The sequence below is a fragment of the Vulpes lagopus genome, chromosome 13, assembly GCF_018345385.1.
Source record: "Vulpes lagopus strain Blue_001 chromosome 13, ASM1834538v1, whole genome shotgun sequence".
NCBI classification, from domain to species: Eukaryota; Metazoa; Chordata; class Mammalia; order Carnivora; family Canidae; genus Vulpes; species Vulpes lagopus.
This window is the reverse complement of record NC_054836.1, coordinates 30,051,789-30,065,910: the sequence shown is the minus strand read 5'-3', so window position 1 is coordinate 30,065,910 and position 14,122 is coordinate 30,051,789. Positions and strand designations below refer to the sequence as shown.

The 14,122-nt window shown below is 37.3% G+C and overlaps 1 protein-coding gene across 1 annotated transcript in view; it reads left to right on the top strand.

Annotated features, from left to right (window-relative positions):
- The first annotated feature begins 841 nt into the window (after window positions 1-841).
- Window positions 842-14,122, top strand: part of MEOX2 (mesenchyme homeobox 2) — a 65,130-nt gene continuing 51,849 nt past the window's right edge. The window contains exon 1 of the mRNA XM_041727889.1: window positions 842-1,622. Coding sequence (XP_041583823.1) covers window positions 1,109-1,622 — 514 coding nt within the window. The 5' untranslated portion in view covers window positions 842-1,108. The remainder of the gene's footprint in view (window positions 1,623-14,122) is intronic.

Sequence of the window (14,122 nt, the reverse complement as noted above, 5' to 3'; positions counted from 1 at the left end):
AAAGCAGGAAAGGCATATTCGGATAGGAAGAGAAGAAAGACCCCACCTGGCACCGCAGGTGAGGATGCCAGCGCCTCGGGACATCTTGCAACGGTTGCTGCGCCCACGCTTTTGTCCCCCGCCCCCCAGCAGGTCTCTCTCTCTTCCGCGCTGAGAAGGGCCCTTTTCCTACCCGCGGGGCACTTCCCAGAAACCTCGGACGCCGGGTCCGAGCGCGTAAAAACCCACCCGGACGGAGAAACCAGCTGCGAAAAGCTAGACGCGCCGCTGCGCCCTGGGCACGAGTCGATGCAGAGTTTGAAAAACTTGCCTGAGCGCGCGCCAAACTAATCTTTTTTTTTTTTTTTTCCCCGTAATCCTACTTCCCCTTTCGAGCCCAAGAGCCGGGCGTACCCCTAGCTCTCCCGCAGGTGACAGCGCCCGAGTGGCAGTGACAAGAGGAGGGAGCGGGTCGGGCGGCGGTGCAGGGTCGGGGCTGGCGCGCTGGCGTGCGCGGAGGGCACCGTGGCGGCCCGGCGGGCGGGGGGAGCCGCTGTCCGGCCGGCTCGGGCTCGGGCTCGGGCTGGGGCTCGGGCTGGGGCTCGGGCTGGGGCTCGGGCTCGGGCTCGGGCGCCCGGCGCGCCGCTCGCAGCCTTGGCTGCCGGCAAGGGCGGGCGGGCGTGGACGCAGTGCGCACGTCCAGCCGGAGATAGGAAGTGGGACTGGGAGCGCGTGGCGCAGACTGAGCGGGAGTTTTGGAGGGAGTTTGCATGTGGTCAGCTCCGGGCTCCTAAGCCAGCCCCCAGCTCACATTACACTCTATTTATAACCTCTCAGAGCCGTTTCCCCCTGAACGCAGTTCTCTGGGACCACCTTCTTTTGGCTTCAACCTCTCCTACTCTTGACATCTGAGTAGCTCGAAGGGAAGCTTCTCCAGGTCCGAGTGTTTATATGTAAAGGAGACTGGCCGCTAGGGCTCCGGACCGGGATTACCCGAGCTCTGCAGAAACGGCGGGTAAAATTTGTTTGGGAGGGGGAAAACACACGCCTTCCAGTGAAAAGTGACAGAGGGTGGTAGCGCTCGGAACCTTCGCGAAGTCTTCTGCCTGGAACCTGAGACGTGCATGCTATGGAACACCCGCTCTTTGGCTGCCTGCGCAGCCCTCACGCCACCGCGCAAGGCTTGCACCCGTTTTCCCAGTCCTCTCTCGCCCTCCATGGAAGATCTGACCATATGTCCTACCCCGAGCTCTCCACTTCTTCCTCGTCTTGCATAATCGCGGGATACCCCAACGAGGAGGGCATGTTTGCCAGCCAGCATCACAGGGGGCACCACCATCACCACCATCACCACCACCACCACCACCAGCAGCAGCAGCACCAGGCTCTGCAAACCAACTGGCACCTTCCGCAGATGTCCTCCCCCCCGAGCGCGGCTCGTCACAGCCTCTGCCTCCAGCCGGATTCGGGAGGGCCCCCGGAGCTGGGGAGCAGCCCGCCGGTCCTGTGTTCCAATTCTTCCAGCTTGGGCTCCAGCACCCCGACCGGGGCCGCGTGCGCGCCAGGAGACTACGGCCGCCAGGCGCTGTCACCCGCGGAGGCGGAGAAGAGAAGTGGCGGCAAAAGGAAAAGTGATAGCTCAGGTAAGAGCGCACCGGGCACGGCCGGCGAAAGGGGGCGGGGAAAGGACAGAGAAGCTTCTGGCGCTACGGTGAGGCGGCGGGGAACAGGGTACGTGTCTCGCCCTCTCTGGCTCCCCGCCGCCAAATTCGGCGGGGGCTGCTTTGGTCCTGTTCTTTGGGGGCACGTGTTTCCCTCCAAGGGCAACACTGCAGCCAACAGCGATAAGCTCTCCAAGGTTCAAACTAGTTTACCAGAGGGTTAAGAAAAAAGGACAAGTGACAGTATGTGAAATCGATTGCAAAGCGTGACCTTCCATCTGAGCGGTGGGGAGGGGAGCGCACCCTGGGTTGCGGCGTCCGCTGGGCGTGCGTGCGGGTGCCGCTCCTTGACTCTTCCCTTGCAAGTTCCCGACTCCGAGTGGCTCGATTTTTCCCATCGTTAACTGGATTTCCAAATTATTGCACAATATTTGGAACTTGCAGTGGAACTTGGCAGAACGTATGAGAAAAAAAAAAAAGTTTTAGCTTTTTTTTTTTTAATTCTGATTTCAGAGTTCTTTAAATAGCACCCTATTCCAAATGGTAAAAAAGAAAAAAAAAAGAAATAAAAAGAAAAAAAAATTCCCTTTCTTGGGGAAGGAGACAATCTAGGAATTCAGAGGATTTTAAGGAATGTGTCAAAGAACAGTAAATAAATACATGCTCAGACTCTTGCGGAAAAAAGCGATTTTTAATAGTAGTTGTATTCGTGTGGTGCTAATCTGAATAGGGAATCTGAGTTTCAAAGTGGAAAGTAAAATATCTTTCTGTTGAGTATTATTGCAGGCAAGTATTTGGAAACAAACGGCAGCCGGGGTAGTGCTGGTTCTCTACGTGCTTGAGGCTGGTATTCGAGGGTGCGCGCAGGAGGCGCTGATCTATGTGGGGATAACTTGAGTGGCCACGCAAAAGCGAACCTTACTAAATGCAGATGCTTGAATGCACAGACTGCCAAGTAAATTGTAGCAATCCCAGACACTAAAGCTTTCCAAGCAACTCCTTAAAGCCCTTCACAATCTGTATCATCATCCAATTGTTAAGAGATACTTTACAATTAAGGGACTTGTCGATTTTCTTCTGTAGCTACAGCGTGCCCTGCGTTCCATCCCTTTTGGAAAGTGTCATTTGTTTAATATAATATTTACACATTTTTTCTTCTTTTGTGGAATTGGTTTAACAGTCCTAGAAGGCAATGACAGGTATTGATGCGAAGGATTGGAAGATGTTTGTTTTTCATAATGCTTTAGGTAAGATCCCACGTAAATGGCAATGACTGAGCTGCGTATCTCGTGTTCTTCTGCAACAATGGTATCAGTTGTTCTTCAGCGTTAGTAAGAGATGGATTCTTCTATCACACACTTAAAATCTAACTTTTACTTTCCAAGGTCAAGGGTGAACTTTTTATGCTCCATCACAAATTAGTTGATATCTAAGAAAGTTACCAGCAGTATTATTCACGTTTGATGGTTTTTACTAACTATAAGCGAAACTTTTAAGACAGAGTTGAAAGGTTAACCATAGCACTAAGGTTTCCATCTTCATTTCTTAAAAAAAAAAAAAAAAAAAATCTCTTAAAATACAGTGTTCCATTTCCTGGGCTCAGCATTTGATATCAATGTAACTTTTTTGGAAGCAGATCCCAGTTCAGGTTGGTCGGTCCATTTTTGCGAGTAACAGAGGCTCTTACTGTTCATTTTACTTTCAGCAGTGAAAAACCTATGATGGACTGTTTCTTTTCCTTCCTGGACTGAATCAATGCACCTAAGCTTCTTAGGGGAAATTGGATTTTCATATAGGCACATATTATTTTGGTTAGGGGAAAACAAAAAAAGTGAGACCCAGGAACTGCTTCCCTTAAAGTATTTTGATAACAAATTTCTTAAGAAAACTGGTTATACTAATAGTGCTATTCTCTTTTGGTGGAAAATGACCATATAGCAAAATTAGTTTATATTTACATGTTGAAACTAATTAGAGTACTGGAAAAACAAATACAAAATTTGCATCTGCTACATAAACTATTAATCAATTGATCTTGAGTGGGAAATATAATCAGTCATCACCAAGGTTAGAATCACTGGGAAGTTAGAGTGAGAGTTTTCTATTCATGGTAGGATATTTTTAAAGAACACTTTGACTAACTAAAAGGAAATATCACAATGGGTTCCAGTTAAATATATGTATACTCGTAAATTTAATTTGGTAATTTCACTATTTGAGTTAATATTTGTTAGATTTTTCGATAGATTTAGATTCAAGATATCTTTCTCCTGTGATATTTCAAATGGTCTTCCATATTTATGTTTATAGTTATTTCATTTCATAGAATTATAAAGGCATCCTGATCTAGCAGAAACTAAAGCAATGTAGAAGATCACATAATTCTGGCATATTATTAACACATATATCTTTCATTGCTTATTGCACAGTTTTAATATTTCAATATTTCCAACAATTAGGTTAATTTCTGAACTTTCAAAATTTTAAAACTGTATTAGACGAAAGTCACATCATGCGTGGAACAGACTACTTATATCTTGTTAGGAAGTTTATAATTACTATGTATTTATAATGAAAGTAAATGTAATACATAAATCCAGGGCAAAGTCAGAACCAAAATTCTTTATCCTTGCATATAAGACCCAGGATATATGTGTATGTGTATGTGTGCATGGCCCTGTGAAGTTGAAATTCAAATAGAATTTTAGGCAACAGAAAATATTGAAGAATAACCCAAATTTTTATCCATGGTAATGATGCTGAAACTACAATGTGTAATATTTTTCAGTATGCCTTTACATGCATTTCTCTTCCCAAACACACACATATGCAAACTCAAGAAGCTTAAGGGTTTAGAAACAAATATTTATGGACTTTGGGCTTCCATTATAGTTTATTGACAATTGAAAATAGCCGAGTTTAATGGAAAAGCACATTGTTATTTTTATATGTGTTAAACATTTTTGCAACTTTGAACCTGCCATGCTTTCCAGCATTATTAGCAAAGCCAACATCTGCGACGTCTTCAAAGGAACTCTTAAAAATCAAAACTTTACAACTGCACTTAAAACAATCTATACAAAGCAGGTGATTCTGAAAAAAAAAAAGTCTATAAATAGTGTGAATTACTTGGCTTCAATTACATTTGATTGTTCTTCAAGCAATGTACTAGTAGGTATAAACTGTCCAATTTTAGCTAAAATAACCTAAACAAATTAGTCAATCTAACTTGAGTTCTTATGCAGGTAAAATACAGTATAAACATATAAATATTTCGTATTCAAATGAGTTGAATTAATATAAGTATACATTTTATTTAAAAATCAAAATTATATTAAAAAGGAAGGAAATTATTTAGAAATATGGATTTTACAAGGTTTTGAATAATATTAGATTCTTGTAAAATGACAAATATTTATTAGCTACAATATCATAAAATATTTGCTGTCAGATTATATCTGTCTATATGCTTGGCTATGCAGAATAATGAGTAAGTATTACCTTAATAAACTGGAACCTAAATACAGGGTAATGTCTTCTCCACCCTAACTCTGATATTATATTATATATATATTTTTTTAGTTATTTCAAGTATCATGTTTTCTGAAAGGAAAAAAATACTTTATTACTCATCTCTGTGTTACTGGATTATGGTTTTTCAGCATTTGCTTTAGAATTTTAAAAAGAGTCTATTGGATCCTGATAATTAAAGAAGAATATTGATTGAACAAATTGAATGTCTCAAATCTGTGGAATAAAAAATGTCATTTAAGTTTTTTTTTTTTTTATTGGAGTAGTAGGTTAATTTTAGGTGTGAACATTTTAAAATGGTGACCTGACATGAAAAAAATTCTAAGAACCATTGACCTACATGAGTGATTTCAAATGATTACACTCAAAAAAGTCAAGAGTAGCAGTCCCTTTAGAATTAAGGTGCTTTATTGTTGAAAGCTACCAATGAATGGAAGGAAGAATGCAAATAGCAATAGTTTCAAGATCTTTGTGACTATCTTTATTTATAGTTCCTTTAAAAAGGAAAAGCATTAAATGCAAGTCATGGCACTGCTAGTACTTTCATTTTGGTGAAAAACCCAATACTCAAATATTTAAAATTATAATCTTTATTTATAGTAGCTATTAATGGAAACCATTATGTTCGTGCCCTGTAAGCTGATCTCTACTAATAAACTGAAAAAAACGTTTTGAGAATTACTGTTTTCCCTCTGTGTGATGTGAAAATATCGACTCTTTATCACAACATTGGCATGTATAATAACATAATGTTTATTATAAGACTTAAACACACTAAAAAATTAATTTTAAACAAAAATGAAATCGCAAAAGTGGATAAACTTTTTCATCAGATTCAGGGAAATTTGGGAGACTAATTCCATATTTAATAGAAAAGCTAACTTTTTTTTCATTTGAGAAATAACTTATGGATTAATGTATAGCTGAATAAATATAAAAATTGGCCGTGTATAAATCTGTTTCTTATACCTGGCCTGGTAATGGTGCCAATTTTATTCATTTACTCTAATAATATATATATATATATATATATGTATATATATGTGTATATATATATGGTAGTTTTATTAACTGTATTAAAAATGGCAGCCAGAAACAAAGATGTGAGGGCCTTTTAGAGTTTCTTTTCAAATGAGAAAGAGCAATATAATACAATAATATATTTTAGTTTTTAGACCTTATTCACTTAGGTAGTTCATTTCTAAAGTTTCAGAGCGTGTCTCTTTTCTAAGCATTGCTATAATGATTAGAAACATCTATAAATGAGACCGTTAAGGATGGGAGATTATTAGAAAACAAAATACATTCAGGAATTACTTAATATTTGTTGAGTTAATAGTTGTAGATGATTTATCTCTATCATGTTTTCTATATTTTTGCTATAATTTTTTTTATAATAATAAAACAATTTCTAGGAAAGTATATTAGCACATGAAGTGAGACTATCAGAAGTAGCATTTTCCCGCTTGATTGAAATCATAAAATAAGAAGGATTAATTCTTGAGTGGCCAGTTGCATTATATTTGCTGTGGTATGGTACTGGTAACTGATTCTAGTGGTTAAAATAAAAAGAGAATTAAAAAAAGATGAAATACAAACCAAGACCAAAGTCCACAAATTAGAAATTGAGGTAGGTATGATGTATTTCCTATTTAATGTATTTAAGCAATAAAACACATTTTATTAAAATAAATAAATAAATAAATAAATAAATAAATAAATGCATTTTATTATCACAGCTTATTTTTCTAGATTATGTGTTTTAGTCATTAATATGGTTTAGTTATCAATGATAAGCTTTCTGTAAAGGTTGTAAAGAAAATGAAGCACTAACAATTTTCCTATTTTTGTTATGATACTCATATGACTGTTGGAATAGCTATTAAACTGAAACGTCTCAATAGGGATGGAGGAACACAGTACAGAAAAGTTACTTGTGACACTCTACACTACTCCTAAATCATAGTCATCGGTGAGGTTTAAAATCCAACTGGAGAAAACCTTGCAGAATATTTTATTGCTCTCATGGAGTAAAACTTACAATGGTAAAGGTCATTTGGGTCTTAGCCTTCAATTTGCCATTACCTGTGTTGAAACAGAATTAATTTAAATCTAATGCCCATTTCTCTAATGGTTTTTCATTTGCATTATAAAAGTGTAAGGAATTTATTTTAAGTAAGTTGTGTTAGGTAGTATTTTAAGATACAAAATAATCAACAATATATCTATTGGTCTATCTGTAAAAATTCCAGACATAGTTTTTATATTTCAGAGTAAGCATTTCTGTTTGAAACCTTTTGGTGTATTTAGTACTAAATTAACAGAAAGTTACTTAGTGAGAGTATACATTCATATGTGTTTGAATGGGTCAATTATTTATTTTGCCTGTATTTGGAATTTTAAATATGCAATAAAATGTTTCTAATTATTCATGAAACTTTCATTTATAATGTTACATTTTCCACAACAATACAATATTTCTGAGTTTACACATTACCCTCTGTAAACTTAGTACTATGTATTAGAATGCTGGTTTCATAGGGTTCTGAAAATGTTTTATGATATGTTTTATGATATGTTTTTTGATCTCTTACATGTGCATATGAACAAGAATCATTGGGTAAAATCTGTATTATATGCGTACATTCTTGGAAAGAGTTTGTATGAAGGAGAGGAAACTACTTTCAGAAATAATCAGTTCTCTCTATACTATATAGGTTTAAAAATACTGTTTAAAAAGTTAGCATTTTCTAAACGTTTAATAATTCTAAAATATTTGCGTATTTCGGTGACTCCATTCTTACATCCTTGGAGTTTTACTTTTACTGTAAATATAAGTTTAACAAGGTAATAAGCCATAGTGGTAAAAATATTAGGGTTCTGATTAAAGAATTAAATTAAAAAATTACTGTTCTTCAAAATCATATAGAATCAATTAAATTCAAATGTTTCAAATGTTTTTAAGTGTGTTCTTTGTTTTCATAAGCTTTCTTTCTAAGATGTTTTAGGCATATTTCTTGAATTTTAGATAAACTAGATTGCCTGAAATTATGAATATGAAGTGTTTATTATCCATAGTTTTCTGTTTCTACTGCATTTTAGTAAAAGGTTGGTGTTGAGGAAAAAACAGGGAGGGAGCTAATTTAACTAGAACATGGCAGCTATTCTTAAAGCATGCTTTGAAATAATCTTTATATAGAAATATATACGGGTACACATACACAATAATAGATAGAATACCAATTTCTTGATAAAAGATGACATGAAGTAGACCATCCTCATTAGAGAACTTAATATGACGACGTTACAAATTCTGGTTAGAAAATAAAATATTAGGTTTGAAGCATATACAGCTGTGTAGAGAGTCCACCAGGCTGAGACTGGTAATCAATGATAGTCATTAAAGTCAAATCTGCCAACTCCCCTGCAGTTTTTGTTTTCTTTTGTTTTTCTCTTCCTCTAGCTCATTATTTTCCCCACACTTCAAGAGATCCCATAATGCTCTAAGAGAAGAAAAAACTCTCAGTATCTTACATGACTATGGGCAAGAAAATGATTAAGATGAAGTCATCTCTCTCTCGGGCTCTGCGGAAACGTAGAGGAGGGTCCAGCTTAGGCGAGTGGATGCCAGTAGAATTTTAAAGGCCTGGAATTTTGCTCTTTGAAAATGTAGCCTTAAAGCTTTGCCAGAAATGACACCCAAATAAAAACTTATTTTTGCAAAGTGATAGTTATTTGCAAATGTACTGGTGAAATGTATTCAGTGTCTGTAGAGGCGGCTTCTTATATTGTCTAGACTGCTCAGTAAACTTGCAGATGATCATTCTTAGCCTCCTGAAAAACTAGCATACTAAACTGAAATGTATTCTTATTAGTAAAAAAAAAAAAAAGTTCGATGGGCAGTGATTCTCGTCAAATAAACAGTAAACACCAAGTAAATTTCACAAATGATTGATTTTATTTTGAGAGCTAAAACATGAAGTTCAGGAAAATAGAATTGTGTCGTCAGAAACTTAGTGGGAACTACATAGATAAAAGGTAGCGTTGATTTTGTAGGACACCAATAATTTAGCAAATGGCTTTCACATTTTAAGAACCATGCAAAGGGAGCTTTAGTGTTAACTGGGTAGATTAAAATTAAGTGACATCTTTCCTTATTTAATATTTTTCAAATGTAAAATGAGCTCTCAGTATGTTTACTGCTTTTAACAATTAAAATCTCTCCAACTACAGGATATGTTTACTTTGGGAGTTTTTTTTTTTTTTAATTTGAAATACAAACAGATCTGGATATGTTAAACTAGACAGCATCTAGAAGTAAACTTTTGAGACAGATTGAAATGACAGGAAAGCCAGAGGTAAGGCATCCAAATCTGAGGTCTCGCTGCCCACATTTCCAGGATTATCATCTTTTGGATGCCTGCCTTCAGAATTCAGGGAATTACAGGTATCTTTTCTTCTAGATTAGTCATTAGTTGATAAATCCTGAAGGATCTATCTTATTTCTTAGTCATCCCATCAGACAAGAAAATAGATGTCACACTCAAAGAGATAACTGAAGCTGAAGAGAGTTTGATGATGACTATTTGATGGTGAGCAGTTCGTAGGGGGAGCAACAGGAAATGTCCAATCATCCAGGGTCTGCCCACATTTGGAAAACATTAGCTCCTCTAAACATGAAGCAACAAATAGAGGGAGCAATTACAAGAATCCAGAATCTAATGAGAGCAGTAGGACAGAAGCCTTCTGGCAAAGTGGAGACCTCAGGTGGAGGATTGCAGCTGATATCAAATATCATCCAGTAAACGATGTCCATGCCTTCCAGTCTTCTTTTGTTACCTTCCATTGGCCAAATATAATCAGAAGGCAGTGTAGCAGACCACGCTAGTCTTGGTAATGAAATCTGTAGACGTCATAAAGGAATGCAGGCTACAGGGAAGAGATGTCAATAGTAAATCTGGGAGAACCTAACGTCTTCCTCTGACGCTCACTAGCTGTTATTCAACTTCTCTGTTTCTTAGTTTCGTAAACATTAAAGTGAGTTAATAAACATAAAGCACTTAGAACAATGACTGGGTCGGTAGTGTTGTTATTTTTATCACATATCGGTGTAGGTGCAGTTATGTCATGGCTGTGCCCCATCTGAAAACAATCTCTCTCTTATGTTGCCTGTTTCTTTGTAGTTTACTACTAAGATTGCTATTGGAAATGTTGCTTGCTGAAAAGATGGCTAAAGATTTAAAATAATCTGATATTGTCGCTAGAATTTTAAGTCCCATTGCCTTTTTCCTGAAATGTAGAGTGACTTCGAGACCATGAGACCCCAGTTTCTTTCACTTAATCATCCTTTTGAGATTCCCATTCCATAGCCTCTTTTGCTTGGGCATCTCCTAACCTCCTTTCTTAGGTGTCCCCTGCCGCTTTTCCATCAAATACTTCCCTTCAAGAGGAACATACAGAGGCACATTCAGTCAAAAGGGAGCAGAACTTAAACGAAAGGGATTTCAATATTATAATGGAATTTCAGGTTTCTGTTTTCAGCTGTTAAGTAGAAGGATAGAGGCATGGCATTTTTTTCTGCCGTGTTTATGAAGTTTATTGCAGACAGAATTTATATTGTGGAGCTCCTTGTTATTTGTGGTGGTTTCATTTGGAGCCCCTCACAAATGGTAAATACACAACGGGCACTGAGGGGGGCACTTGATGGGATGAGCACTGGGTGTTATATGTTGGCAAATCGAACTCCAATAAAAAATTAAAAATAATAATAAAAATAGGAATGGTAAATATGCAGATACCCTGAAAGCTAAGAATGTATTAGATCCCTCATAAAATATAGAGAAACAGTTATATTTTATAATTTTATTTTTCATAGAAAAAAGCAATATTTTACTTGTGTATTTATTTAAATTTAATAAATTTTTGAGAATTACAGACTACTGGCCTGAGTGGCAAGTCCTAGATGATTGGTTTGATTTCACTCTGGTAAGCTTAGTCGCCTTTCCTATACCCACAGCTCAGTATGAGGAATTCAGAGAAGTAGTTCAGGGAAATTTATTATATTCAATGGTCTGAGGCAGTTGCTTTTGAATGAATAGTAGAATCAAATACTGTATTAATATTCTAAATGCCAGAGTTAACACTTCAGAGTTCCTAGATTCAAAGCAATATAGTCCTTAAAATTAGAGAAGTTCATGCACTAGTGATTGCTTCTCTGCTGAATAACAGAAGAGCTGGGAGTGAGTAGGGAAGGGGGTACAGGAGGAACAGAATATTAAATTTTCCGTACTACTTTGCAATGACAAGAAAGGACAGATGACATTGTTTAGTTCATGATTCTTAGTTTTTTTTTTTAAGATTTTATTTATTTATTCATGAGAGACATACAGAGAGAGGCAGAGACATATACAGAGGGAGAAGCAGACGTCCCGCGGGGAGCCTGATGTAGGTCCATCCCAGGAACCCTGTGATCCCAAGGATCACACCCTGAACCAAAGGCAGATGCTCAACCACTGAGCCGCCCAGGTGCCCCTGATTTTTAGATTTCAAAGTAGGCTTGATTGGTCAGTTTTCTTAATGTAATATTTAAATAGATCATTAGGAACTGAATTATCAAGACACTAGAAGACTCCCAAGGCATCACCCAGTTCAATGAATGTATTTCCTAGATGAGAGAATGTGCCCAGAGAAATTAAGTAATGTCTGTAGATTCAGCCAAGTAGTGGAAGCTGAACTTCCATATCCTGACTTCAGCCTAGTGCCCTTAAAAGGAAAATCTCATAAAATATTTTGAAACCTTAAGTTTTTAGTCTTCCCAATAAAAATAAATTTCAGCATCATTTAAAATATTGGCTACTGCTTTTGAGTGAATAAAATGGAATTTGACAAAGTGTTTCACTTGGGTGTAAACTACCTCTCTCTAAATCTGATTTTATGGTTACCTCAGTCACTTTTCATTCTTATTTTATGAATATAAACACTGTTAAATTTTCTTAGCTTCGGCTTTCAAATAACATAGTTCTTGTTATCAAGTACCAGTTTGCCTATATATTTTTGACACCTTCATACAATCAACCATAGCATTTTAAAGTTCAATATTTGGTAATGTGCAGGTGGACTTTGCTGAATTATATCTATAAATAATAGATATTTAGGTAACAGAATCATATTTTGGATAGCCATTTGTGAATTGAAGAATCTGTTTTCTATTTAAAATTCATTTTAAAGATTTTATTTATTTATTCATGAGAGACAGAGAGAGAGAGAGAGGCAGAGACATAGGCAGAGGGAGAAGCAGGCTCCATGCAGGGAGCCTGACGTGGGACTCGATCCCAGGTCTCCAGGATCAGGCCCTGGGCTGAAGGCTCGATCCCAGGTCTCCAGGATCAGGCCCTGGGCTGAAGGCAGCGCTAGGTTTAGCGCTGAGCCACCTGGGCTGCCCTCTATTTAAAAATTTTTAATTTTAACTCAAGCGAATTTTGCTAAATTGAGCTTTACTTATAATGTATTTGCTTTTTTGTGTTCAAAGAAATGAATAGCTACAAATAGATACCAAGCAACTCTCTTTTGTCTTAAGTCCATTCTTAGATAAGTTTTACTCTTAATTTTTATTTGAATGCAATCTTCTTGCATAGACGATACTCAGAAATGCTAGTGGTTGACCATTTTACTACCTTGGCTAATGAATTGTACCTTCCTTGTTTCCCCTCTTTTCCTGCCCACACCCATCTTCCCCACAGTCTGTAAACACCAGACCCATCTATTCCTCCCCAATACATTGACCCATACAACCTCTGGATCACTCTAGCATTCACCTTTTGTAATGATTCCAGATCGTTAGTTTTTACTAGTCCCTCAAAACACAAAATTAAACATCAAAAATACAATTGGTTCATTCAAGAAATTCTTTTCCTTTTTTTCTCTAAACACACCATTTCCAAAATAATAAAACATGATCCCTCTTTTATGTAGTTAATTTTATTTTATATTCAGAACACTTTCACATTAATGGTCTCAGTTGATAATTTCTCCTTTTCTGCTAGACTTATATTCAGGACTCAGCCATGCAACCTCTTCCCACAAAGCTTGGCCCAAATCCATTCTATTCCACATGCTTCTTCTTTTTTTAAAAAGAACTTTTTTTATTTATTTATGATAGTCACACAGAGAGAGAGAGAGAGAGGCAGAGACACAGGCAGAGGGAAAAGCAGGCTCCATGCACCGGGAGCCCGACGTGGGATTCGATCCCGGGTCTCCAGGATCACGCCCTGGGCCAAAGGCAGGCGCTAAACCGCTGTGCCACCCAGGGATCCCCTTCCACATGCTTCTGTATTTTTTTCTTATTTGTACATTGATGTCTCTTGCACTTAATTTAGTTTTCTTTCTAGGACTCCTGATGTAGCTCTCTTCTGAGTATCTTTATCTTATTTCATCCTTCCCTAGTGGAATTTTACTTTCAACATACAGTAATATTTTGACTTTCATGCCTCTTCTTGGAATTCTACATTAAACTGAAATTATTTCACACAGTATGAATGTTTAATTATAGGCTTTGATGTATAAAGCACATGGGGTGGCTAACATCCATCAACAATATACTATTAGATTTTACGTGTACTGTTTCTGGTATGCAACCAAATTTTGCTTAATATCATATATACATATATGATATAATTAGATATAATAATGTTGTATAATCTCAATTATGTATAAAATCACATAGATAGATATTTAAAGTAATGCTTTTCTGATAAAATGATCTTTTCATTTAGTCTTTGGAACACAATGCTTGGCATTTGTGTTAGTTTAAAACAGTGTTCTGATATTCCTTGTGTGGGTACCTAAAAATATATCATCATAGCTGCATTCAAGAAGTTTTCCACAAGATTTTGTGCATCTCCCATTTAGTCAAGAACCCTCATGGTATGCAAAGTATTGCTTATTATCTGACT